We start from the raw sequence: 26,955 nt of genomic DNA, 5'->3' as shown, positions 1-26,955 counted from the left end.
TGTGTAGGGAACCTCATCCAGGGCGGACTCTGGCTTTTATTTCTGTTGTTTTCTCCAAGGCCCTTGAACCTCCTTGCCACCTCTGGGGTTTCCTCGCCACACAGCAGTGGGCTCACCGATGAGAGTGTGGATTCCTGGGGCAGAAGCCGCCTTGGAAACTGTGGGGCCTGGCAGGGAGGGGCTGGGGAACCCAGCAGTCCGTCAGGTTCTGGGGTGCATTCTTCAGGGGTCTAGCTATCTGGAGGGAGTTTGGCAGGATCTCTTTCCTCACACTTGGATAGGCAGACCCTTTTCCCCAGCCAGGCCACTTCCAGGACTCTGGCCTATGGAAATTCACAGGTGCACAGAATTGTAAGTGCAAGAGGCTCTCTGCAACAGAACACCAGTCGGCCCAAAGCCCATCACTAGGAGACAGTTTGAATAAATTAAGGACCATCCTTTGAATAGAATGTTGAGCAGCGGAGGCAGAGTGAGCCAGATCCATACGTGCTGGTATGGAGAGACGCCCGCTGTGCTTGTGAAGTGAAAAAGCAAGTTGCAGAACAGGATAAGTCATATGATCCCTTCTTAGGGGAAAAAAAAAAATTCTGGATCTGGATGTGTGTGTAAATACGTGTGTATAAACATGCAACTTATGCATGATTGTAGATGCGCAGGAAAAAAAGTCGAGAAAAGATACTCGCCAAACTGATAATGATGGTTCACCTGTGGGGAGTGATTCTGGAGGCAGGGAATTGAAATAGGGGCTTTAACCTTTCAATGCTATTCATTTTTGTGTGGTTAGAATTTTTGTATGTGACTGAATTTTATAAACAGAAAAAAAATGACTTGAAGGAAACCTTCCTATAGGACTAGCCTAATCATCTCACCTTACAGGTGGGGAAACTGAGGCGCACTCTTGAGCAGCACCTTCCTGAGGCTTTTGCTGAGCTCGTGTGGTTCCCGCCCTCCTCCGGGCACCGATTCTGCAGGGGAGCCGGCGGGCAGGGCTGCGGCAGGTGTTCCGGTGCCTGCGGGCGTGGCAGAGCGCCAAGCACAGGGGGACTCCTGTCTCTCCTGCCCTGAGAGGACACCTCTGTCCCTTCTGAGATGTCCTGGCCTACCTGCCCCCGGATGGCCAAGGACCAAGTGCTCGCCAGGCTCTGTCCTCACAAGGCGTGTGACCTCGAGCTAATCACAAAAGTCTCCGAAAGCCTCCCCGGGAGGCTGGGTGCTCTGAGGGGTAACGGGTGAAAGGGAGCTTCACCCACCGTGCAGTGACACTTAGGAGGGACGGTTATGACAACTCTCAGTGTGGTTCCTGTAGCAAGCTCAGTTCTAAGACTCTTGGGGACAAAGCATGACACTTCCTCTTGGAGGGGAACATGGCACCACGTCTTCCAGAAGACTTGCTTCAGGCCACTGTGTGCTGCCGGCCGGGGGGCCCTTGGCTCTCCTGGGGTCTAAGCGCCCTCGAGAGGCTGTGGGGCCAAAGCTGAGGGAAGGAAGAGTGCTCGGTCTGGGGGAGAGGAGGCCCCCCTTTCACCCTCGAACTCCAATGGCCTGGCAGCAGCTCAAGAGACCACGAGGACAGCCAGAGGGGCGTTGACACAGGAGTCAAATCAGCCCAGGGTTACTTGGAATCCTCTGGGGAAGGTCCTGGTTTGAAGTGGGGATAGGATGAGGAGCATTCATTTTCAGTGGGGGCCACAGAGAAGACTTGGGAAACCCCCTGTCACTTCAGTGAGTGGGGGTGCCGTGGGCTGGGGTACAGAGCTGTAAACATGTTAGACATGTTTACATGAAGACAACTAGCACTTGTACAGGGCTTCTCAGTTTACCAAGCACTTTCTCATACATTTTCCCATTTTCCTCACTGGAGTCCACAGACCTTTTGACTCAGAGGGTGAAGCCCTTCAATCTAAGAGAAAAAATTGGTTGTCTGTTTGACTGCATACACATTTATGTGAACACCATTTTCTGGACAGACAGCGTGTAATTTTCACCAGAATCTCCAATGGGCCAATGATGCATGAGGGGCTGAAACCACTGGTCTAACATTCCCCTCATGTCTATCTTTGCAGGTGGAAAGCAGTGACACACCGAAGGACCCCACCGTGACCTCCAAGTCCCCGTCCATGGCCCAAGACTCAGGCCCCTCAGAGCTGTTACCCAACGGGGACTTGGAGAAGCGGAGTGAGCCCCAGCCAGAGGAGGGGAGCCCCGCTGGGGGGCAGAAGGGCGGGGCCCCAGCAGAGGGAGAGGGTGCCACTGAGACCCCGCCCGAAGCCTCCAGAGCTGTAGAGAATGGCTGCTGCACCCCCAAGGATGGCCGGGGAGCCCCTGCAGAAGAGGGTAAGTCCCGGGCACAAGGGGGGAAGCCTCTGCAGGGCTGGCCAGGATCCCCCTGAGGGTTAGAACTCAGGGCCTGGAAGGTCTCAGGAGGCACCGGCTGGGTGGTGGCTGAAGGTCTACTTGCCAAGGCTGTGTGCCCTGGAGGCTACCGGCTGGATATAGCCTGCGCACATTTTATTTGACCCAGGCAGTATTTTAAACATTTTTTTAAAAAAAATTAGTTGCCAATATTTCAAAATCAAGAAATTTCACATAAAAATCTGGAGTTTTGGCTTCTCGTGGGAAAAAAAAACTAGATTTGGTACCACAGTGAGTTTGCAGAATGCCAGTGGTTGCTGAACTGGGGTGATGGCTGTCTCCCCACAGGCTGGTTCTTCCCCTTGCTTTCCATCAGCCTTGGCCTCACCTGCTCACTCTTCCACAAGACCTGCGGCTCTTAGGGATTCACACATTGGAAGCCCCTGGCCTGGGCGCTCGAGGGCAGCAGGTGCTCTTGTGGGTGTTATAAGCCCCGTCAGCCTTTCCCAGTGCAGATGTCCTGAGCCCACCACAGTTCAGCAGACGGGACTGAAGTTCAGTGGTGGCAGAGTAGGGGAGGGGTAGGGCAGGTGGGGGTGGGGTGTGCACTGCCCAGCCCAGACCTCTTCCTCTAGGGACTTTTTGGCCTAGCCCTGGAGCCCTGGAAAGTTGCCCACTTTTTTCTTTCAGGTTAAGCCAGCGATTTCAGGGCCAACAGAGCTGTAAACATGTTAGTAATGAGGACAACTAGCATTTGTACAGGGCTTCACAGTTTACCAAGCGCTTTCTCATACATTATCACGTTTGATCCTCCCAGGGCCCTGCCAGGTTGTTTTGCATATGTGCATTTTAATTTCAGAATGCCTTCCTTCCAAGAGTACATGATGGGGAGTGAGTCAATCGATTAATTGGCGTGCCTTAATTTCGCATGCTTCCAAACCTCATACTCATGCAAGATAGAGAGCATCTCCAGAAGAGATTTCCCAATTTATTAAAAAAAAAAAATCTTTCATTCATTTACTGTTCAACTGATATTTACGATGCTCCCACCACGTGCAAAGGGCTTTCTGAGGTACTCATTCTGCATCTGTGGTTTTATTTACTCTCGCAGTCTTCTTCAAGAGGTATTGTGAGCCTCATCTTAAGGTGGGAAAAAATCAAGGCTTAATGAGATGCAGTGACTTGCTCAGGGACCCCGAGCCTATTGGCAGATTTGGAATTCATTTGTCTTGGTCTCTAGCTTCGGAGTCCGTGTGCCCTTTCCATGCCCTGTGCTGTTCTGGGGGGTGGGGTTGATGTGGGGGCCGGTCCTGAACTCAGCACCTATGGGGATGTGTCCTGACACGCAGAGGAGTGGCCATGCGGCCTGATTTGAAACAGGAAGAAAGGGAGAAAACGCCATCTCCCTTTACAAAGGCCAGGTGTGTAAGAGCAGAACTGGGAACCCACCGGCCCTGCCCACCAAACAGGCAGCTCCTGGGACCCCACCATAGCTTGCACCCAGCTGAGGCCCAGGGCTGGGGCAGGGCTTCCTGCCTGTTGGGATGGAGCCAGCACTGTGAGGCTGCTCTTAACTCGTGAGAGTTTGCTTTCGGTTTGGGATTTCCCTGTCCTCCGTTCTCAGGAGCAACTCCTCTAGTTGGTCAATAGGGGTTTATTAAACACTTACTTGATGTGTGCCGGGATCCAGGGAAACTATCACGAACGAAAACCTGGTTCTTGCCGTGGAGGACCTGAACAGTCCACTGAAGAGGTGGATGTTAATGAGAAATGCACACTTACAAGTGTGTGTTTATACACAGAGATAAGTTCTCCAAGAGAAAATAAACATGGTTCTCAGGAACTGTAACAGAGGAGCCCCAGACAAGCTGGGCTGTTACACCTAAGCAGAAGGATGAGCTGGGGTTTACCAGGGGAGGGGAAGCGCAGGGAGGGGGAGAACAGGTGGGAGGGAGCAGGGTATCCAGGGACCTGATGTGGAATGGGGGGAGGGAGGGAGAAGGGTGTGTGACAGGGGGACAGCAGATACGGCCAGCGCAGCTTCAAGGCTGCCCTCTTGAGGGGTGACATGATCCGCTTTACGTTTTGAAAAGATCCCTTTGCCATCTGGATCCTGGGATGGAACAGAGGGGCCGGGAAGCAGGATGAGCAATCAGGCGCCGAGGGGAGGATGGCAGATCTGGAGAGCTGTGGATGAGCGCCAGGGACAGGAGGGGGGCAGGCAGAGATGGTGTCAGGGTGACTCCTGGGTTTGGGACTTTCGCACATTGAGTGGATCCTTCTCAGACTCTTAGTGCAAAATGCAGTGGGCAAAAATGTCCCGTGTGTCCTTGATCTCCAAAATTTGGCCTTGGAGCACTCCTGTGTGGCCTCAGCTATTGAGGCTGTGGAGATGCTGGCAGGGATCAGAGCTGGGATCCCTGAAGGTCACGGTGAATTGCCTGGATGCTGAGACTGGTGAGCTGGTACCTAGAGGGGTGGGCAGTGGCCTACTGGAGGCTCGGCCAGCGGTCCAGCAGTCGGCCCCATAGAATGCATACGCAGCTACTTGGTTCCAAGAAGGAAGGAGACTGAGGCCCCAGGGAGAAAGTGACTTGGCCATGGTCTCCTTTCAGTTCCCTTCATTCCCAGGTCTCTTTTCAGGGGCCCCATCTGTCTCTCCCGGAATCTCTCTCATTATTTCCTACACAGGAAACATGGAGGACTTTAAAGCAGTCTTGGCCTGGGCACCCTCCTGTGTGCACGTAGGAGCCCCAGATCCTGATAGTACAGCCAGGAGAAAGGCGGAACAGGGGAGATGATGAGTAATAGGGACAACAGCCACCTGGACAGGCAGGTGGTGGCCTTGGAACTGCTCCTGCACTCCTAGCATTAAGGCCATCATGATGACAGTAGTAATGATGGTAATGTAGCTTTTTTTTTTTTTTTTTTACTGAATATTAACCATGCATTGAGTGTTCTATGTTCTTGCTACTCAAAACGGTCCATGGACCAGCAGTGTCTCCTGGCATCACCTGGCATGTTACAAATGCAGAGTCTCCAGCCCCACCCTAGACCTACTGAATCAGAATCTACATTTGAAAGAGATTCTCATGATTCTGAGGCATATTAAACTTTGAGAAGCCCTTCTCTTTATGTAATTCTCTCATTTAATCCTTGTGAGCATCTAAGGAAGACTTTTATTATCCCCATTTTTCAGATGGGAAGACTGTGGGTTCAGACAGGTTAAGTTAATTACTGAGATTATACAACCTGGTGAAGGGCCAGATGAGGGTCAGCACACAGCTTCTCTCTGCTTAGACTGATACACTAGTACTGGGCTAGGAACTACCCTCTGAGGCCAGCCTGACCTCAGTCCTGTCATTGAGATTTTGGTTCATTTTAAAGGGAATTTTGGGGTGACCCCCTGGCAGAGTATAGCCTCAGACGAGCAGGTAAGTGTTAGAAGCACTCTGGCCTCCCCTGCCCCCAGGACCTGAGATGCCCCAGGGATATGTCCAAGCCTGCCAGGGCCATCCTGGAAGACACACAGCCACCTGGCCCAGCCTGCGACCCTGAGTCTGGGCCGGGAGCAGATGGACGGCAGAGGGAGTGTCCAGAGAGCAGCTGACCACCCCCTGACTCAGGACAAGTGCTGCATTCTGAAGCAGCCCAGTTGGCTGTTTTGCTGGGCCGGGCTGGAAAGTGTGTGTGCGATATCACTCAAGTGGGCATGCGCGGGATCGGTCAGGGAGAACATTCCAGAAAGAAGCCAGTTGGAAACCGCATGAGGAAAAGTAGTTCTGTTTCGGGGAGTATGGGGGCTGGGGAAGGAGGAAGAGGGGAGCCTCAGGGCGGTGCGATGTAAAAAGGAGATAGCCGGCTTGGGAGTCAGGAGCCCTGAAATCGGATCTCAGCTCTGGTAGTAAGTCCCTCCGCTACCCCCCCGCCCCGCGCCTCAGTTTCCCCCTCTGAGGGCAAGACAAGTACCCCCATCATCTCGACAATTCCTTTCAGCCCCGATTCTCGTTAATTGTAGTGAACGGAGGATTCCCCACAAGCCAAAAGCCACGGAGGGTGCCCCGGAAGAAAGGTCCCAGGCGCCGCGTGATCGAGGGTGGGCGCCCCCTCCTGGCCGGCCCAAAGCCTCGCCGGCTGGAGCGCGGGGGTCCGAGAGAAGTCGGCAGGCGGGGACCGGGGGAGGAGGGCGGCCCGGAGCCCTGCCCCAGAAGGCGCGAGAAGCAGTTGGGGTGGGGGGCTGGCAGCGGTGAGGCCAGAGGGCCTAAAGGAAGCACGAGGAAGCGACAGGGAAAGACCGGTGAGACGTACCTTAAAAGGCCTGCCTGTGTACACGCGCCCCCGCTTCCTCCCGGCGCCCTGGGCATCTGGCACCGCGGGGTCCACACCTCCCAGCAAACCCGCAGGTGCAGCCCTGCCTGCCCTGTCCCCGAGCTCCAGGTCACCGAAGCCCAGAGCGGAGCCGCAGGTCTCACTCGGTGAGTGAGAGCCGGGGAAAGAAACAGCCTCTTCAGGGGCTTGGGGATTCAGAGACCTTCAGTGCTGTGGCTGGTTTCCGCCTCACAGCCAGGAGATGCAAGAAGGGCTGTTTTTTTCCGTTTGGGGCTCTTTGTCTCCCCTTCACACCGCCCACAAACCCCCTACCCCCCACCTCCCGAGTGACCTTGAGCCAGCCTTAGTGACCTTCCTGCTTTGGGGCCAAGCTCAGTAATCTTGGCTTCAGACAAAGGAGTTCTGGGGCCCAGGTGAGAGGAGGCTCACCCCACTGCCCCCCACACCCCAGCCTCCCTGCCTCAGAACCCCCAGTCTCCAGCAGGAAGCTGGAAGGCATAATTAACCCAACCCACAGCCAGGCAGGGCTGCAGACTGCGGAGTGTGCCAGTGAGGAACCTGAGAGGGACAGGACCAGTGTAGGAGCTCCAGGACCTTCTGGAACTTGGGACCTGGAGAAGGACAGGGATAAGGCCTCCCTGCCCCCTACCTTTAATGGCTGTACTGCTGGGGCTTCAGCCCCCCAGGGGAGCCTTCCCTTCCAGGAACTGGAGTCCGGGCCAGCTGAGGAACCATGGGGAAGAGGAGCAGGGAAATGCTGTCTGAAGCATTAGCAGGTTTATGTACCTATACTCAACGAGGAAAAGGCTGGGAGAGATTACAGAATGACTGTGGAGAGAGTGGGAATCCAAGGCCTCTAGAATAAAGACAGAACTCAGGGACCTGAGAATGGGGTACAGAGGCAGATATTCATGGTAGAAGCACGGTGTTGAGAACTGCAGGAGCACCTTAGAAACCATTTCCAGCATCTTTATTTTCCACATGAGTAAACTGAGTCTCAAAGAGACGAAGTTGCTTCAGCAGTCTTGCTCCGGTCCCCCTGTGCCCCCATCCTCCCACCCCCAGAGCATCTTTGCCACACCCCACACTACGCAGTCTGGCCTCCCCTCCAGTAATTGAGCTCTCTTGACTGGGAGTAGCCAAAGGGGCTCTTTCCAGACCCTTCTGTGTGCCTGACTCACTCCATGGGCCAGAAACCACAGCCCTGGCTTTTCTGTTGTTCCTTTGGGTTTGGGCCTCCAACCCTGCCCAGGTCCTTTTTTTGCCCTGGCTGCACTCTGAGTCCTGGGGCCAGCATGATATGATGCCTGGCACACAGTAGGCCATCAGGTTTGACATAGGTGCGACCAAATGGTTGGAGAAGCCCTATCCCTGAGGCAGGGACCCCAGGCACAAGGTGAGGCCTCTGAGCCACTCCTGTAACTCTGCCGACAGTCCCTTTGTTCTTCCCTCTCCACAGGCAAAGAACAGAAGGAGACCAACATCGAATCCATGAAAATGGAGGCAAGTGTTTTCCTCAACCCCCAGGGGCTCTGTGGATCCTGATTCTAGAAGAAAGCCACCGCTCTGACCGACTGTGGCGAGTGTGTGTGAGGGGAGCCTGAGGTGGCCCCTGGCCCTTTCTGTACTTGTCCCTCCGTGAGGAGCAGAGGAAGTGGGTGTGGAGGTTGGAAGGCCCCCAGCGAGGCAGCCAGCTGGTCCCCACTCCGAGACCAAGCACCTCCCCTCCTGTCTTATGCCCTGCCCCACATCCCGCCCCCATCCCTCACTCCTCCCACCCAGGCAGGGGCTTGTCCCGCACTCCAGGGCCGGCATCTCCGGCCAGGAGTCAGAGCTCCTGTGTTCTGTACGAGGTGAGTGCCTCCTTGGTTTCCCCTCCAGGAGGAACGACCCTGTAGCAGGGCTGTCCATGCCCACCTTAATGCCGGTCTGTCTGTCGTCTCTCTGTCCTAGGGCTCCCGGGGCCGGCTGCGGGGTGGCCTGGGCTGGGAGTCCAGCCTCCGCCAGCGGCCCATGCCGCGGCTCACCTTCCAGGCGGGGGACCCCTACTACATCAGCAAGCGCAAGCGGGACGAGTGGCTGGCACGCTGGAAAAGGGAGGTGAGGTGCCTTCTCTGGCCTGGGCCCCAGCCCGTCCCACAGAACTGGGAAACTGGAAGTTAGCTTCAGCCACCATCTGTGGCTGTTGTCAGGCCCTGGCTGAGCCTCAGTTTCCCCTTCCCCTTCAGGTTAACCTCTCACACTTACAGGGAACTGCTGGCTCCCTAGGCAGTGACTGTGCATCCTTTGTTATTTCCACAAATGTTACTGGACACTCACCGTGCAAGCAGGCAGTATCTAGGTCTTGTGCATGAAAAGTTCCTGCCCTCATGGAGCTGACATTGTGATGTGGGAGATGGACAGACAATAAGTTAGGGCGCTTATTAGATCTGAAATAGAGGGTAACAAAGGCCTACTTGAGGTGGGGTGGTGCGGAGAGGCTTCTTGGATAAGGCAGCATTGAAGTTGAGACCTGAAGGAATAAAAGAGCTGGCTTTGTGAGTTGTGGGGTCGGGGAGAATATTCTAGGCAGAGGAAACAGCACAAGCGAGGCCCTGACTTGTTTGGTTGTGTATAAGACCGGTCTTCTCAGAGTGAACCAAGCAGGGGAGAGAGTGGGGCCAGATGAGAGGCGGCGAGGGGAGGTAAGCAGAGGCCGATCACACAGAGCCTTGAGATCTGGGCTGGAAGCTGGTTTAACACTGAGTATCCTGGGCAGCCCCTGCAGGTTTCTACGCAGAGCCGTGATTCGATGTAGATTAAAGGAGCAGCAATGGTGAAGGAGAGGGACAGATCTGGGCTTGCTAACCGATGGGAAGGATGTGGGAGGGGAGGGGATGGACACATGGCCCACAGGGGTGATGGGTGTGCTGCTTCCTCAGGTGGGAAGACTAGAGGAGGAATGGGTTTGGGGTGGGAGGGAAGCAAGCGTTTAGTCTGAGATACTGAGGTGCCCGGATCCCAGAGTGGAGGGAGGTCCAGGCTGCAGATGCGAAGGCGGGAAGGCATAGAACCGCATACACTGACGAGCTCACCTAGGAGACTGGAGAGAACCGAGACGCACCCCGGGCCTCGGTCCACAGAAACCCTACAGTTACGGCCGCGTGAGGTAGGGCAGTGGCAGCGGCGGTACTGAGAAGGGGCCTGGGAGGAAGAGCTGCATCTCAGAGAGGAAAGAAGCTTTTCCAGAGGCAGTGGCCACCCTGCCCTGTGGAGGCTGAATGGAGACAGGCTGTTTGCACCTGCCCATCTGGAGGCAGCTGGTGACTTTTCTAAGAGAGGCTTCCGTGCGGGTCAGGACGGAGGAAGCCAGGCCAGGGCTTCAGCAGTGAGAGGCAGTGAGGCGGTGGAGACCAAGGGGTGAAAGCAGTCCCCACCCCGACCCCGTCCCCGAGCAACCACTGGGGGACTGCCCTCCTGTGTGTCTGATGAGCAGAGAGAAAGCGTGTTGACCAGCTGGTGCCAGGAAGGGAAGGGACCCGCCGTGAGTTGCCCTTTCACCTTCACTCTCACTGGTCTTTACCCCAGGCCTACAAAAGAGGGTGTTATCCCATCTGAATTGTGTGAGAGCTTGCTCTAGAGAAAGTTCCGAACCAGGTGGGAAAGAGAGGGTGGTGGCTAATTGATTATTTCCATTTCCTCTGGGATCCAGGAAGGCAGAAATTTCTCTCCTGGAAGAGCCTGGAAAAGGGACAGCCTCTGCAAGGTCTCTGAGCTTTAAGTGTAGTCTTTGGGATGGAAATTTCCTTCAGGACTTGGGGCTATTCCTCTGTGGTCGGTGGGAGGGCTTTGCTTTTTAACTACTTGTTATATGGGGTCTGTGCTTCTGCTCTCCTTTAGCCCTGGGGCCAGAAGCTAGATATAATGACTTTTACACTTGAAGGGCTTTCAGAAATTTGGTGATCCTCAAACTGTACTTGAAGAACCATTATGGAGGCCTGCTTCAGTTGCAATTAAAAAAAAAAAAAGGCAGTCTTTTCTCACAGGGAAAAGTAAGATAACAGATACATTTTCTCAATCTTAAAATTGCCACTAAAATTTATTAAAAAAAATTTTTTTTTGGCTGCACCATGTGGCATCTTAGTTCCCAACCAGGGATTGAAACCGTGTCCCCTGTGGTGGAAGCACAGAGTCCTAACCACTGGACCACCAAGGAAGTCCCCCCTGCAACTAAAACTCAGGGTGAGGGATCAGGCACCTCAGGCAGAGCATCGCCAAGGAACTTAGACTAATTCCGCCTGGGGTCACCTTTGCATCAGCAAGAGGTGGCTTTTAGCTTTTAAAAGATGAACTTAAATTTAGGGAGAGGGGAGGTAGAAAGAGACTTACAGTATGTGCAGAAGTTCAGAGGCACAAGACTGTGTAGTCTTTTCGGGAATGGAGGTCCATGGTGGTGGATGAAGGAGCACAGGATGCAGGCTCAGAGCAGCAGGAGGGTGGCTGGGAGCTGGGCTTGTGTGAAGGCTGTGGGGCTTCACCTGACCCCAGTCTGCCCCTGGTCCACGGGCCTCACCTGTAGAGCCTTCTACCCTCAAAATATCCCCCTCGGCTTAATTTCCTTTTCCCATGACCTCCCTGGTCACTCCACACTGTGAGGTCTGCTCTTTACCATCTGAGTTTACCTGCCACCTTAAGCTTAAAAAAAAAATAAAGACTTAGAATATCACAAAATAAATGAAATTTAAAATAATTGGATGAGAAAAATGGGGCATTTCCAACCCCTCTGCCAAGGCTGAAGTGGGGATTCCTGTCTGAGCTGGGATGCTCATGTCTGTCTGTCCCATCTCCTATTCTCTGCACCTCTGTACTTGTCCTTGTAAGGATTAAATTCTGCCTTAGTCATGACCAGGCCCTGCAATAGAACCAATGACAACTCTCCGTTGTCTCCCTATCATGCAGAAGTCCTCTGGTTGTTTCTCAAGACTTTGACCCTCACTGTGACCTCCACAATGGCTCCACCCCCCCGAACCCACCCACTGCCATTCTCTAATAGGACAGTCCCTGTGAGAGACCAGTCTCCCCTTTCTACTTCCTTCCTGCTTTTGTTTATGTGGCAACCCACTCCAGTACTCTTGCCTGGAGAATCCCACGGACAGAGGAGCCTGGTCCACGGGGTCACAAAGAGTCGGACACGACTGAGTGACTTCACACTCACACTCATACTTTCCCCTATTCATTCTTCAGGGTTGAGTCCAAGAGCTGCTGCCTCCTCCAAGAAGCTCTCTGGGATCTCTCCAGTCCACACTGCCCTCTTCCCTTCTCTGCCCTCCTGTAGTCCTTACTGTTAATATTGTTGGGTTTAGCAGTCAGTTATATTTCATAGAGTATTTTTCACTAATTCTTACATGTTATGTCTTCACCAGTTATGCCAAAGCTGATAATTGGGCAGGGAGAACAGGCTGTGTGAATAGCTGTTGCTTGGCTAAGCAGTTGGGAGGTGGGTAAATATAAGACAACTTCTCGGGAAGCTCAGGCCCACACCATTGGTTTCTGGGGATGCTGACAAGTGTACCTGGAGAATAGTGTGGGGCTGGGGGACTGAGGGCAGGCTTCCACGGGTAAGGTGGTGCCTGAGTCTTTTCCATCCCACATTCCTGCTGTCCCCACTGGGTCTCCACTGTGCTTGAGCCAAGGAGAACCTACCTTGGCCTGGCAGAACTAGCCCAGCGGGGGAGGTTGGGAGGAGAGACGAGAGGCACCTTCCCCCGAAGGAGGGCAGTTCCAGACTCTTCTTTCTGACTGTTTTCAGAACAGCGTGGCCCTGAAGGAGCACTTTAGGCTTAGGAAGGGCTTTTCACAGGTGTTACCTCATTAACCCTCACAAGTGCGAGGCAGAGGCCTGGCCAAGTGGCTGGAATTGTCATCAAGCCAGAGGGCCTGCGGGCTCCCTGTGTGTGTCAGTGCTGATGGTTTTAGGATGCGGTTATAGCCCTGTGATGTTATGAGTCTTTTTAATGTCTTCGTCCCAACCAATTCTAAATTACTTCAGGATCAGGAAACCATGTCCTGCTGTTCTAGAATCTTGCCTCTTTCCTGGCTTCCAACCCAAATGGAGGGACTCCTGCATCCTCAGACTCACTAGATGTTTAATACATATTAAATACTGATAACAAGTAATCGGGGGCTTCCCAGGTGGCGCTAGTGGTAAAGAGCCCGCCTGCCAATGCAGGAGATGTAAGAGATTTGGGTTAGATCCCTGGGTCAGGAAGATCCCCTGGAGGAGGAAATGGCAACCCACTCCAGTATTCTTGCCTGGACAATTCCATGGACAGAGGAGCCTGGTGGGCCACAGTCCATGGGGTCGAAGAAGAGTCAGACACGACTAAAGCGACTTAGCATGCACACAGGCAACAGTAATCTCTGGTCGACATATTCCAGTCTGACCTCTCCTCTCTTCCTCCTGCACTCAGAGCCCCCCTCTCCCCACAGGCAACACAGCCTTCACTTTCCCGGAAGTGAGTCCAGGTGGTAACTTGTCCTCTCACTGGACCTGGGACCTTCAGCATCACTTAACCACTCCATCCCCGCTCCCCTCCCCTGCCACTGCTCCCGCCTCTCAAGCTTAGGTCCCGGCGCTGTTTGTAGACTTTGGCTGTACTCTGCTGTCCTGTGTGCATCTCATCTTCACGGAACCCCACTCACCAGTCTGTTTTCTGCTTCTGCCCAACCCGAGCTTGTTCGGCACAGGCCCTCTGGGCACCTGTGCCCCCAGGGCTTGCTGTTCAGGAGATACTCTGTAAAAGTTTGTTGAATGAATGAATGACTACTTCTAATCTCAGAGTTGTGTGGGTTAATAAGGGATATATAACATGTACAGCACAGGGCTAGAATATAATAGGACATGAATAATTCTAAAGTTGATTTTATATAAGTATTACACAAATACATTCTTAAAAAAAAACAAAAACCACCAAGCCTCCCCAGTGATTTTAATTCCCCTACCAGAGGTATCTGGTACTGTCTCTATGTGTGTGTGTAAATTTATAATTTTGCTTCACAGTTGCTTTTTTTCTCTTTTCCTTTTTTATATAAATAGAACCACACTATAGTTTCGTTTTACAAGTTGGTTTTTCACTTACGATAAGTCTGGGCAATCAAGCCATGTAATTACTGTTTCTCTTCCACCGTATGGATTACCATGATTTTATTTAACCATTCTCTTATTGGTGGACATTTGAGTGGTTTACAATATTTTACTGCATAAGCACCACAGCAGTGAACATCCTTGGTCATATCTCTTTGTGCATCTGTTTCTCTCAGATAGATACCTAGAAAGAGAAATGCTGGGTTGAAAGGAATGTGTTATTTTGCATTTTATACAGTCTGCCAAATTGTCCTCCAAAAAGGGCAGTGCCAACTTAGGCTCCCGTAAACAGGGTATGAGAAGATCTTCACCTGTGCCAACATCAATATTTTGCTAATTTAATGGGTGGGAAAAACACTATCTTGTTATGATTTTAATTGGCATTTCCCAGATAATAAGTGAGGTTGGACATCTTTTCATATGTTTATTGGCCATTTGTGGTGCTGCTTCTGTGAGCTGAGCAAATGTTGCTTCCTCTTGCTTTATAACCCTGCAGTCTCAACAGACTGTGCTTCCTGTCGGCCCTGGGAAGAACAGCCTCTGAGTGTCCAGCGGGTCATCTCCTGCTGTGTGCTATATTCCATTTAATAAGCTATCCCCAAGTACCTTCGTTGTTGGGGGGTTGAGGGTATTGTGCCGGGCACTTTGAGAAGAAGAAGATGAATTAAGTGTGATCTCGTGGGCTTTAGTACAGGAGACGTGAGAAATGGCAATGTAAAGTAGACCTTTATGGACTAAAACCAAACTATTAGCCAAGTATGTGGGTAGCAGTTTTAGGGGATTCCAACTGGCAGACGTTCCTTGCTTAGTCACCATACAGTATATAAACTAATGAAAACCCAAACCCTTACAGGATGGCCTCAGAAATAACATTGCCCTTAAAGGAGATGATGCTCTTTGGAGCAGCTGTGACAAGTGTACTTTACCAAAAGGCTGAACGAACACCTTTTAAAGGCACTGTTGTGACAGCCTGTAATCAGTAGTGAGTTCCAGGGCTGGCCCTTAGGACAGGCTGTGAAACTGTCATCACAGAGGCGCCCCGTCCCTTCAGTGGACTAGCTGTTCGCCCACTGGAATGTTCACTCCATCTGCGGGGGGGCACAGATAGAAGAGCGCTTAGAACAACCCCCACTTTTTAGTGGTGAGAAAACAGTAACGAGGCACTGGGTTCAGCAGTGGCCATGGCCAAACCTGAAATAGGCCAAAGGGGTAGCTTTATGAGCACCTCCTTCATCTCAGGTGGCTCAGCTAGTGAAGAATCTGCCTGCAATGTGGGAGACCTGGGTTTGACCCCTGGGTTGGGATGATCCCCTGAAGAGTGGAAAGGCTACCCACTCCAGTATTCTGGCCTAGAGAATTCCATGGACTGTACAGTCCACGGAGTCACAAAGAGTCAGACATGACTGAGCGACTTTCACTTTCACTTTTCACTTCATCTCAGGGACAGTGCCGAGAGCATTAACCTTTGCCACAATCCTAATGATAAAGTAACTTTGTATTTCAGGATTCACAAAACGGAGACCACCCCTGTGGCCCGGCCCAGATCAGAAACCTAAACGTAGGTCAGTGCATGGGCTAGGCCATCCATGTGTGTGTGCTCAGTTATGTCTGACTCTTTGCGACCCCATGGACTGTGCCCGCCAGGCTCCTCTGTCCATGGGATTCTCCAAGCAAGAATACTGGAGTGGGTAGCCAGGGGATTTGCTTCTCCAGGGCATCTTTCGACCCAGGGATTGAACCCCCGTGTTTTGCATCTCCTGCATTGGCAGGCAGATTCTTCACTGCTGTGCCACCTGGGAAACCCTAGGTGGTCCGTGGGCTAGTCCAGCGGTTAGGAATCCATGCTTCCATGATAGGGGGCCGAGGTTTGATCCCCAGTTGGAGAACTAAGATCCCGTATGCCATGCCTCAGCCAAAAAAATTTTTTTTCAATAAGCTAGGTCAGTGCAGGTACAGGAAACTCCTGCTAATCCTTCAGCTCAGTTTAGTGGGTTCACCTTCCCCTAGGAAACAAGACTTGCTGCCTTATAAGGAAATCCCATCCTTGCTGGCCAATCATGCCCTGTTCCTGTTCCGGATGCCTCTTCTGTCAGTGGGCGGAACTTATGCTGGCCCAACATCTTTGGGAAGGCGCTCTTGCGGCTTTGAGCCGCTGTACTTCCCCAGGCTGTGAACTGTTTTCCCTTAAATAAAGGACATCAAACTTATTACTAAATTGTATTATTTTTGTCATTTCACAGGTATACTCTTCACAGTTACTATAAGAGCTAATTTTCATCCCTATTTTACCACTAGGAAGCTAAGATTCCTGTAGATGAGGAGATGAGAGCCATGTGGACATCCTTGTGGAGAGGCCCGTGGGCTAAACCCGACTCCAGATCGCAGGCTGCTTCTGTTTCGCAAACAACTCCACTGGAACTGGGTCTTCCTGGTTTTCAGTCTTGGCTTCCCCTAAAACTACAGGATGGGGTTGGAGGGAGCTCACTGGCCCAGCCCTCCGTCCCTGCCGCCTTGCCCCACCTCGGCTGCAGGTCTGAGGCTGCAGGTCTTCAGGCCACAGGGACCTGCCAGGTTTGGGTCCCTTTCACCCTGGGGACCCCTTCCCCACTTCCTTCTCCACTCCTTTGGTCTTAAGCCCTCGCCCTTGAACTGCTGTTTTTCTCATGATTCGTTTTGATGTTGTGAAATTGGATTAAGTAAATGGAATGGGATTCAGGAGGCCTGGTTTCTGAGTACAGCCTCTACCTGGGATCAATTTGAGAAGGTTGTTCTCTTCTCTGTACTTTAGTTTCCTCGTTTGTAGCAGGGCACAAATAGACCAGATGACCCCTGAGATTCGGAAATAGCATAATTTAAGGGAAGGCGGACTGAAGTCATGAGCTGTCGCTCCCTTTGTCTCCTTGTATGAACGTCCTAAATTAGATGTTTGAGTGAATTCCTATACCTCACATATATGCTTCTTTTAGAGGCACATACATAAAGCATCTTAATAGAGATGCTTAGAAAAAACTTTCACAAAATTCATGTTTCGTGCTAGAATCTAGCTTTCCTTTCCTCTTCATGGTGGACCCTTTGTATTGTGTTTGCTGTCAGGATCAGAAATGGTAGGGCTTGCTACTCACCTGGGAGAGGGAGAGGCTTGAAGCCACCACTAAAAAGGTGATGTTGCAAACCCACCCCTGTCTAACAGCACATGTTCCTGGGGCATTTCCTCAGCTCAGGAACTGTACATCCCTGTTCCGGCTTTGGTCACCCTGTGCCTAGCTAGGTTTGCCCCTTACTGCTCGTTTTCTCTTCTTTAGTCACACGATCACCCTTCATCATTTTGAGAGTTATAAACCTTGACTGAGCAAATACTTTGTGTTCAGGCTTTCAGAAAACTCCATATGCATCTGGGTCTCTGCCACTTTCCCACATTTTCTAGACACTGAAGTAACACATTTAAAGGAATGTCAGCCTACCCTGGCAGTGGTAGGCAGTTAAGTGCTGCAACCCAGTAAGTGCTAGGATAGAAATAGGAGGAAAGGGGCCATAGGAGCGGCTAACTAGCGCTGCCCAAGGGGGCCAGGAAGGCTGCCGTAGAAGAGACATCTTGCAGGCCTGCTTCTGGGATAGGAGTTTGCCTGACAGGGACAGTGGGGGAAGGGCACTGAGTGGGATCCAAAAAAATCCTCTAGGAGTTTGGGATCTAGAGCACCTCAGAATTTCTTGCATTTTTATTTCAGCTTTCAGAAACAACCTCATAGCCTTTGCTGTGAGGCAAACAGAGGAGAAGATCCAATGGTGTTATTTTCTCTTCTTTGCTTTCATGATCAGAGCATTCGTTAAGGAGGTCCCTGGGATGCTCAAGCACGGGGGGGCTCAGCTGGACTGTGTGACTCTGTTAAGGAGCCAGTACTCTAGATGTCGTAAACGGACTTGAGTCTGTATTTACTAAATACACGCAGCACCATGCTGGCACTGGAGGAGACAGTGGATACAGTCCCTGTCCTAGGGTACACATGATCTAGAGGAGGAGATGGGAGTGCCCATCGTGAGCCACAACATCAGATGGAGCATGGGCCTCAGCCTGTGCTTCTGCCACCAAGAGTCTGGTGAGCACAGAGAAGGGCAAGAGAACTTCTGGGGGAACTCCTGGTGGTTTCCCTGGAGGAGGTGTCCTTTGAGAATTCCAGTAAGGATAAATAAGGAAGGTGTTTCAAGAAAAAGAACCACTGAGGGCAAAGACAAGCATGAAGCTTCTGGGTTGGTCAGGGAACAGCGTGAGAGCTGGTAACTAGGTGTGGGAGTTGGCAAGGAAGTGTAAGAAGAGATAAAACTGCAAAGGGAGATGGTCAGATTGTCACCAGCCTCCCTGTCACAGTGAGAAACGTGGGCTTCAAGGTGTAGGAGGGAGCTGGGATGTTAGAGAACCAGATGTGTGTTTTGGGAAGGTAACCTTCCTTGGCTGCAATGCAAGGGGACCCAAGGAAGGTTAGAAGAAGGACCAGTTAGGAGGGCGTTTCATCTGATTTTGACAAAGGGGCTAGGCAGTGGGAAGCAGACTTGATAGAACTGTTTGCCTCTGGTTGGAGGGAAGGGAGAAACCAGGCTGGTATTTGGGGGCTGGGGTGAGCAGTCATTATATGAGCTAGGAAATCCTGAGCTAGGGAGGAAGAGCAGGTTTGGAGCAGGAAGGTGCTATGGACTTTCCATTTTCTTAAGGATTTATTTTGATGGTCAGAAGCTTTTCATTTGAACAAAATCCAGTTAACCAAATTCTTCTTTTATTGGAGTGTGTGTGTGTGATCTCTTGAGTTCTCTGCCTACCCTAAAGTCATGAAGAAACTCTCTTAGGAAGAGTAAATTTTATTTGTTTGTCTGGCTGTCAGATCTTGTAGCGGGCAGACCTCGTTGCCATGCGCCACAGGGCTCAAACCCACATCCCCTGCATTGGAAGGCGGATTCTTAACTGCTGGACCACCAGGAAGTTCCAGGAGTGGACTTTAAAGTTAGATTTTGGACAAGCTGCTTTTGAGAAGCCAGCAGGGTGGCTGACAATGGGGAGGGGTTTAGCAGGCCCTCGGGAGTCATCCACTAGGAGGGTATGTGCAGGCTGGCGAGCAGGGAGGGAGGAACCCTGCATTGGGAAGACCAGGGTAGGGAGGGTCAGCTCACCTGCCTGGGGCTTCTGGAAGCAACCAGCTGGCAGGAGTTTCAGAACAACTGAAGGACCACTAAAGGCCTCCTTTTCACCTGTCTGTGGAGTCTTTTAGAAGAGTTGCCTTTTAAACAGTACCTAGATTTGCATAAACAGGAGACTGCACTTTTTTATTCCTACTTTTACTTAATCTGAGTTGAAAGTGAAAAATTAAAAATATACTGCCCAGTATTCCTTAACTAAAGAGTCATATAGCATCTGTGAAGAGTTGTTATTAAGGGACGGCAAGTCAGAAAAACAGTAAAATTTGCTCACAGTGTGCAGTTGCCATGGGAGAGGGGGAGGACCCAGATGGCCACAGAGACCTGACGGGTTAGAACTGAGTGACTAACACACACCATTCTGGAACTATGAGGCAGAGACCCTGGTGTGATTCCTAGGAAATCTGATTTTCTAGTCAGGTGCTCATGGTTCTAGGACTTGCGCGAGTTTGAGAACCAGCCAGCTTCAGACGATCGGAAGTAAACCAAACCTGACACAGAAGTGTAGTGAATAGTGTTACGTGCTCAGTCGTCGTGTCCGACTCTTTTCGACCTCATGACTGTAGCCCGCCAGGCTCCTCTGTGCGTGGAATTCTCCAGGCAAGAATACTGGAGTGGGGTGCCATGCCCTTCTCCAGGGGATCTTCCCAAGCTGGGATCGAATCCAGGTTTCCTGCATTGCAGGCAGATTCTTTACCACTTGAGTAAACCGGTAAGAAGCACAAGCTGGAATCAAGATTGCTGGGAGAAATATCAATAACCTCAGATATGCAGATGACACTACCCTTATGGCAGAAAGTGAAGAGGAACTCAAAAGCCTCTTGATGAAAGTGAAAGAGGAGAGTGAAAAGGTTGGCTTGAAGCTCAACATTCAGAAAACAAAGATCATGGCATCTGGTCCCATCACTTCATGGGAAATAGATGGAAAAACAATGGAAACAGTGTCAGACTTTGTTTTTTTGGGCTCCAAAATCACTGCAGATGCTGATTGCAGCCATGAAATTAAAAGACGCTTGCTCCTTGGAAGGAAAGTTATGACCAACCTTGATAGTATATTAAAAAGCAGAGACATTACTTTGCCGACCAAGGTCCGTCTAGTCAAGGCAATGGTTTTTCCCGTGGTCATGTATGGATGTGAGAGTTGGACTGTGAAGAAAGCTGATCGCCGAAGAATCGATGCTTTTGAACTGTGGTGTTGGAGAAGACTCTTGAGAGTCCCTTATACTGCAAGGAGATCCAACCAGTCCATTCTAAAGGAGATCAATCCTGGATGTTCATTGGAGGGACTGATGCTAAAGCTGAAACTCCAATACTTTGGCCACCTCATGAGACGAGTTGACTCACTGGAAAAGACTCTGATGCTGGGAAAGGTTGGGGGCGGGAGGAGAAGGGGACGACGGAGAATGAGATGGCTGGATGGCATCACCGACTCTGTGAACATGAGTTTGAGTGTACTCCGGGAGTTGGTGATGGACAGGGAGGCCTGGCGTGCTTTGATTCGTGGGGTCGCGGAGGGTCGGACACGACTGAGCGACTGAACTGAACTGAACTGAAACCGGTAAGCCACCTGACACAGAAGAGATTCCTCCAAAGATGCATTTGTTGTGTCACCCACCACCCTGATAGCAAAGGACAGGGAAGCCTGGCATGTTGCAGTCCATAGAGTCTTTGCAAAGAGTCGGGCACGACTTAGCAACTGAACAACCATCACCACCCTGTTACCCTCACGGGGTCTCCCTGCACATTCACATTACCTGGGAGTTTGTTTTAACCACTGCTGTCTGTGCCCCCCAGCCTGGATTCAGTACACTTGGAATTTAGTTCTGGGCCCAGGCCCAGATTGCTCCTAAAGCTGTCCAGGTGATTCTAAGGGCTTGAAACTCAGACCGTGAACACTGAGCTGAGGAAGAAGTATGGGCTCTAAGGCCGGCACAGCTAGAGAACTGTTTCCCTATAGAGGTGGGGGGGAGAAGACCGGAAAGGACTTGGTGCAGGAATTCAAATGTTTCCTTTCGGATGGAGATGGTAGGCGTTCCTAGTGTTTTCAGCAACGGGTTTACCCCAAGGCTTGTCTGCTGGGCTCCTCCTGGGTCTTCTCTTTGGACCCTGAAACTTGAGAGGGTCTGCATGCCTGAATCTGAATGGTGGTCCCTGAGGTCCCTCCCTTTGACCCCTGGAGTCTGGGGTGGGGGAGGGGAGAAAGCAACCCTGGTGGTTCAGGTTTACCTGGTTCCTTTGGACCCACCCCCCCCCCCAGGTATAAAATGAACAAGTCTCCCCAGAGTCTAGTTTCTAAAGCAAAGGGACTGTACGTGGTAAAGCTAACTTGTCGAAAGCTTCTTTCCAAACCTCTTACACAATATGCCCTTCTGACTTCCTTTGACCTCACCTGTAATACTCAGCAGATATCTGTGGTCCCATCAGACTGATTAAGAAACTAAGATCCAAAGAAGCTAGGCACTTACTGAAAGCTTTGTCATCAGCTGTGATCCTCTGCTCCCATCCTGCCCCTTCTGTTCTTTTTCCTGGCAAGGGGCAGGTGAGACCTGGGGACCTGCAGCACCACCGCCTCCACCCTTGCTTGCTCCCTTGTGCACAGCCTGCACTCAGCTCACAGGCAGGGCCGTGCTCACCCCGCAGCTCCGTTAGGGGCTGGAAGTGATGGGGCGGGAGAGTCGGGTTTGTGGAGAAGCCTTCCTCTTAAGGAGCAGACCTGGAGCTGTTGGGAAAGAGGGGGCAGATGGGTGAGGGCAGAAAGGAGGCTTCAGCTGAGGCTTCGGGAGCTGCTGGCGAGTTGAGACTTCCAAGCATGTAACGACTGGGAAGGGACAGGGGCGCCAGGAAGGAAGGGATGGGAGAACCAGGGAGAGCGGCAGAAGAGATGGAGACTTGAGGGGTCAGCGAGGAGGTGGCTCCCAGACAGTGCATTTCACTCTGGGTCAGAATGTCTGTCAGAAGTGGAGTGTAGAACAGGCAGGAGGCCCTCGGCGGCTAGCCTCCCTAACAGGTGTGCATGCAGCTGTGCTTGTGCCTCTTGCTGGGAAGCTAATGCAATTGCACATGCCCCCCGAGATCTGCCCGTCTGAGAAACCTGGGAGGCTGGGCCCTGTACTGGCTCACCGTCTCTCATCCTCCCTCGAGTCTTCCTGCCTTGACTGATCCCGGCTGCCTCAGATTTCCTTCAGCACATGGAGAAAGCATCTCTACCACATAATTTACCATCTAATTGCATGCTGTCTTGAATGAGGGCTGTGGCTTCATGCGTGGTGGGTCCTGGGCACACAATTAGGCTGTGAGGAGTAACAGGAGGGAGGCCAGCTCCTGCACTGGCTCCGCCCCCTCCCTCCCCACAACCTCCAATCCCCTCCCCACCCGGCCCCAGCTGGTGTGGGTGCTACTGCTGGATCCTAGGGTTTTGGTGTGATTCAGGCAGGCTCAGAGGTTGGCTCCTGGATAAAGCACAGCCTCCTTACAGTCCTGAAAGTAGACTAGACCGGCAGGGGTGAGGGGTTGTGAGGGGGTGGGCTGCCCTGCCCCATGGCCTTTGCCTAAAGATGAGCCTCTCTTGAGCCCAGGTTTGGGGATGGCACCAAGCCCAACCAGGCCAGCACACTGCAGTTACCATGGTGACCCTTTTGATTTCCTTCCGAAGCAGGATGGATTTCCTCTTTCAGTCCAGTTCGTCTGCCTGGGCCGCCACCACTCTGAACACTCTGGGGACCAGACTGCCCAGCTCCGCTCCCCTCCACTTTCTGCCAGAGGGGACAGTTTGTGGAGAGGCTCAGTTTTAGGTCACAGTCCAGTATCAGACATTAGCATGTTCTGGTTTGAAGCGGGAGCAAGAGAGACAGGCCCAGGAGAGGAAGCAACTCCCCTCCTTCTACCTCTCCTCAGTTTTTGACAAGAGTGACCTACGACCACCCTTTGGGTGGGCTCGGTCCCCTGTAGGCCTCAGTTTCCTCATTTGTAACAGCCAGGGCCATCGGTGATTTCCACACCTGGTTGGAAGCAGAATCACTTAGGGGGAGGGGGTTTTAATAGATTCCTGAGCTCTACCCCAAGCCAGCTCATCTCCATAGGTGGGCCTAGGCATCTGTATTTTTGAAAACCTCCTTGGGTGATCCTGATACAAATGAGTTTGAGATTCTCCTGTCAAGGTGACCTGTGAGGCCCCCACAGGAAGGAAAGGAAGCTCTGCCTTGTGCTGAGGACTGACTGGCCTTTCTGGGGTCCCCAGAGCTTCCAAAGAGCCCATTGCAGGTCACTCTTGTCAGGAAGCCGGTGTTTCCTAGTCACGCTGGCTAAGGCAAGACCAGGCCCCCACCTTTTCCCCACAGGAGAAGCCAGGAGAGAGAGGATTGGGGGGTGGGGGGGAGGTTGCCATAACAACCAGCTCCAGGCAGAGGCCTTCCTTCCAGGGGCTGGTACTTCACCCCAGCAATGGTGGTTTCCATGGAGATGGGTTACTGAGGGACAGGGGGAACATTTGCCCCACTTAGTATATTAGTCAGGAGCTGCCAGAAGGCAGAACCATCTCTAGGTGGGAGCCTTGGACCCCTGTCAGCTTTGAGACTCCGCCCGCCCCCCCCCACCGCCGACTGTGGCCTCTGCTCTCTGGGTGCAGGTCTGACGCTTTCTCCCCGCTTGGTTGCTCTGTGACTGGTCTCCCTAGCAACAAGTCCTGCTAACTCCTTGCTGTTGGCTCTGTGGCTATTTTTAGCTTCCCTGCCAGCAGCCCAGTCCTGGTCATTTGCTTGCAACCTCCATGTGGACAGCAGGGGAGCAGGAAAACAAAGATCCCCAGCCTCTTTCGGGAGCCGTGTACCCAGACCTCTTAAGCACCTATTGGAACTTTGCTGTGGAAAGTATTTGCTCCCCTTTGGGAACGTGGTCCGGCTGAGGCTCTGGAGACAGTGTTGGATTCAGTTCAGCAAACACTGCTTTAATTCTCTACAGTGTGTGAGAGGCTCTGGTCCACACTGCTTCCACGTGAACCCGAGTGAGAGCCAGACCCTGCCCTCTAGGGATTTTTAATCTTGTGAAGAGGAAAGAGGAGTACACCTTAGTCCAGGCAAAGATCGGCAGGTGCTAGGAGAGGATTACAAGGTGCTCTGGGAGTATGGAGGAGGCGGGACAAAGTAACTTTTGGGTGGGGGATGATAAGGGTGAGCGGCCAGAGCAGCACTGTCCAGGAGAATGTTCCGCAATAATAGAAATGTTCTAAAATCTGTGCCCTCCGCTACAGTAGCCCCTGTCAGCCACATGGGCTCTTGGACACTTGGGATGTGGCTAGTGCAAAGAGGAACTGAATTTTCATTTCTATCTAATTTCAATGAATTTAAATGGCTTTGTGCAGCCAGTGGCTCTCTCACTGGCTAATTCAGGTCTAAAGAAACCTTCAAGGTGGACGTAACTGGTGAATTGGACTGAAAAGGATAGGCAGGCTTTTGACTGGTGGAAGGTGAAGGGGAGGAGCAAGGAACGCCATGAGCAAAGGCATGGAGGCAGAGAAAGGGCATATTTGGGAAACAGCAAGTGGGTGGGCTGAGGGTAGGCTGTGTGAGGTAAGGGCTGCAGATGGTGGGGGCCTTAAGTGCCATGAGTGCCATGCAAGGAGCGCAGGCTGTAATCAGCAGGTGGTCAGAGGTCTACTGTGTGGCATGGAGGCTTCAGAGCTATAGGTGGAAGGGCAGGATTGGAAGAGACATCCATCCTGACCTTGTGGTTCTTGTCTAGATAAGTTCTCATTTGTCATGGAGGCAGTGGCAGTTTGTGTGTCAAGAAATGCACAGTGTCTCCCAATATGTGGCTTTGCAGATGGCTTCCCAGGGATCCTGGCTCCTCCGATTTTGAGTTCAGGGACTCAGGTGCTAAAACATCCTGTTCAGTGGACGCCACATAACCTCCCCACTTCCCACCAGCACTGGATTTTATGACAAAGCATGCCTCAGAACGCTGAACTCCGAGTTAAAATCAGTCAGGCATTCCCACTTGTGCCCGTGGGAGCTGCTGCTCCTGGGTGGAGGATCACGACTTAGCATCTCATCTCCGCTCCACAAGCTGGAAAGTCAGCTTCACAGCACTCCCTACACTCATGCTCCCAGAGACAGGGGTGAGGCCCACACCCGGATGCTCAGTTTACAGATTTATAATAGGACTTGTCCTTTCAACACAGATCCATGCAAGTGCTTGTCCCCATTTTATCTGGCAACTTACCGGTATCAGAGTCACTGGAAAATGTAATTAAAGTTAGAAGTTTGCTTGATGAACACAGGATCAGTGCTGAGTCAGGTGTCCTTAAGAGGTATTTTCATCAGGCCTGTTGGAACACTGCAATCTGCCTGCCAAACAGGAAATATGCCCTCTCTTTCAGGTTGCCCTCTCTTTTGGACCATGCTGGATACTTCCTCTCCAACACTGCTTTTAGGCTCTTGACATCCACCAGATCTTCTTTTCATCCAGGGGTTCCTCCTTTCAACATACTTTTAGAACACGTCCAAGAATCTGGCTCATTTTACATGGCTCTGCTATTTTAGGTTGACTATCTTTATCTTAATCAAAAGACCTATCCCAATAACCACCCTGGGAGGGTTACTTTGGAAGGTTGAGAACATATATGACCTGAGGATCCGAGAAGGCTGCCCTGGTTTTTTCCTGACCTTTGGTTAAAGTCACTTCTTAGCCTAGATCTTGGGATCTCTTCTGCTTTGAGGTCTCTGTGCCCACCAAGTACAAGGTAGACACAGATCTCAGTCTGAGCGATTCACTCTATAGAAAAGGGGAACCTTTTCTATTGGTATAGCTATAGGAGCGGGGTGTTGCTGTAAGTAATAAGAGAACACCTTTGAGTTGAGCTTCCTTTTTGCTTAAGTTGGGAGCTATGTGGAAGAGGTAAGATTTGGGCTTAATTTTACTAAGCCCAATTTTTTATTGAGGTATAGTTGATTTATTATATTTCAGGGGTACAACAAGGCGATTCACAATTTTTAAAGATTATACTCCATTTATAGTTACTATGGGGTAACTCCGCCTGCAGTGCTGTAGACCCCAGTTCGATTCCTGGGTTGGGAAGATCCCCTGGAGAAAGAATAGGTTACCCACTCTAGTATTCTTGGCCTTCCCTAGCGGCTAAGACAGTAAGGAATCCGCCTGCAATGCAGGAGACCTGATTTAATCACTGGGTTGGGAAGATTCCCCTGGATGAAGGGAATGGCTACTACCCACTCCAGTATTCTTGCCTGGAGAATTCCATGAACAGAGGAACCTGGCAGGCTATAGTCCACGGGGTCGCAGAGTTGCACATGACTGAGTGACATACACACACAGTTATTATAAAATATTAACTATATTCCATGTGCTGTATATCCTTATAGTTTATGTTAAACAATAGTTTGTACTTGTTAATTCCCTACTCATATCTTGCCCCTCCCCCCCAATTTGAACTTAATTTTAGAGAAGGAGAATAAGGAAGTTTGGCAGCTAGAGGGAGAAGCCACTTTTTGAGTGGGCCAAGGGAGAGCAAAACTGATGGTCCTGATCCGTTGTGGCACTTTTGAGGCGTGGCTGCACGCACAGGTGTGATTACTTACTGAAGACCAGGACCACAGAGTGAAGGGTGTAAATGTTTAGCCACGTGACAATGGAAAGGGAGATGTCATAGGTGAGAGAGTGTTTTTAAAGAGCTGGCCAGGCCAGATCAGAAACTTCATTTTGCGAGGATGCCTGGGGTGAGGTCTAAAGTGGCCTGTTAACAGGGCCTGGATGCCGGGGAGGCATGAGTGAGAGAAGCCAAGCAAGTCCTATTACATTCCTCAAAGAGTGAGAGCAGGCACGAGGTATAAACTCATGGAAACTGTACCAAGCAGGTACCTTGATTGGGTTGAAGGATGGCTAAGAGCAGACTAGGGCCTTTGTTTTGTGGAAGGGCTCCTCTTTGCTGTAGAGGTTCTGGGTCTCAGCAGGGCCGGGAG

General features: G+C 51.6%; 1 protein-coding gene across 9 annotated transcripts in view; it reads left to right on the top strand.

Annotated features, from left to right (window-relative positions):
- Positions 1 to 26,955, top strand: part of DNMT3A (DNA methyltransferase 3 alpha) — a 107,289-nt gene that overhangs the window by 53,489 nt on the left and 26,845 nt on the right. For all 9 annotated transcript variants that reach the window (XR_016038543.1, XR_008682568.2, XR_016038544.1 and 6 more), the window contains 3 exons: positions 2,064 to 2,334; positions 8,141 to 8,184; positions 8,635 to 8,781. Coding sequence is in view for 6 of the 9 variants with exons in the window: in XM_088841229.1 (XP_088697355.1) it covers positions 2,064 to 2,334; positions 8,141 to 8,184; positions 8,635 to 8,781 (462 nt within the window). In the remaining 3 variants the exon portion in view is untranslated. The remainder of the gene's footprint in view (positions 1 to 2,063; positions 2,335 to 8,140; positions 8,185 to 8,634; positions 8,782 to 26,955) is intronic.

The sequence above is a fragment of the Moschus berezovskii genome, chromosome 11 (genome assembly GCF_049115385.1).
Source record: "Moschus berezovskii isolate FMDL1 chromosome 11, NW_MosBer_1.0, whole genome shotgun sequence".
NCBI lineage: Eukaryota > Metazoa > Chordata > Mammalia > Artiodactyla > Moschidae > Moschus > Moschus berezovskii.
This window is presented reverse-complemented; position numbering and strand designations above follow the sequence as displayed.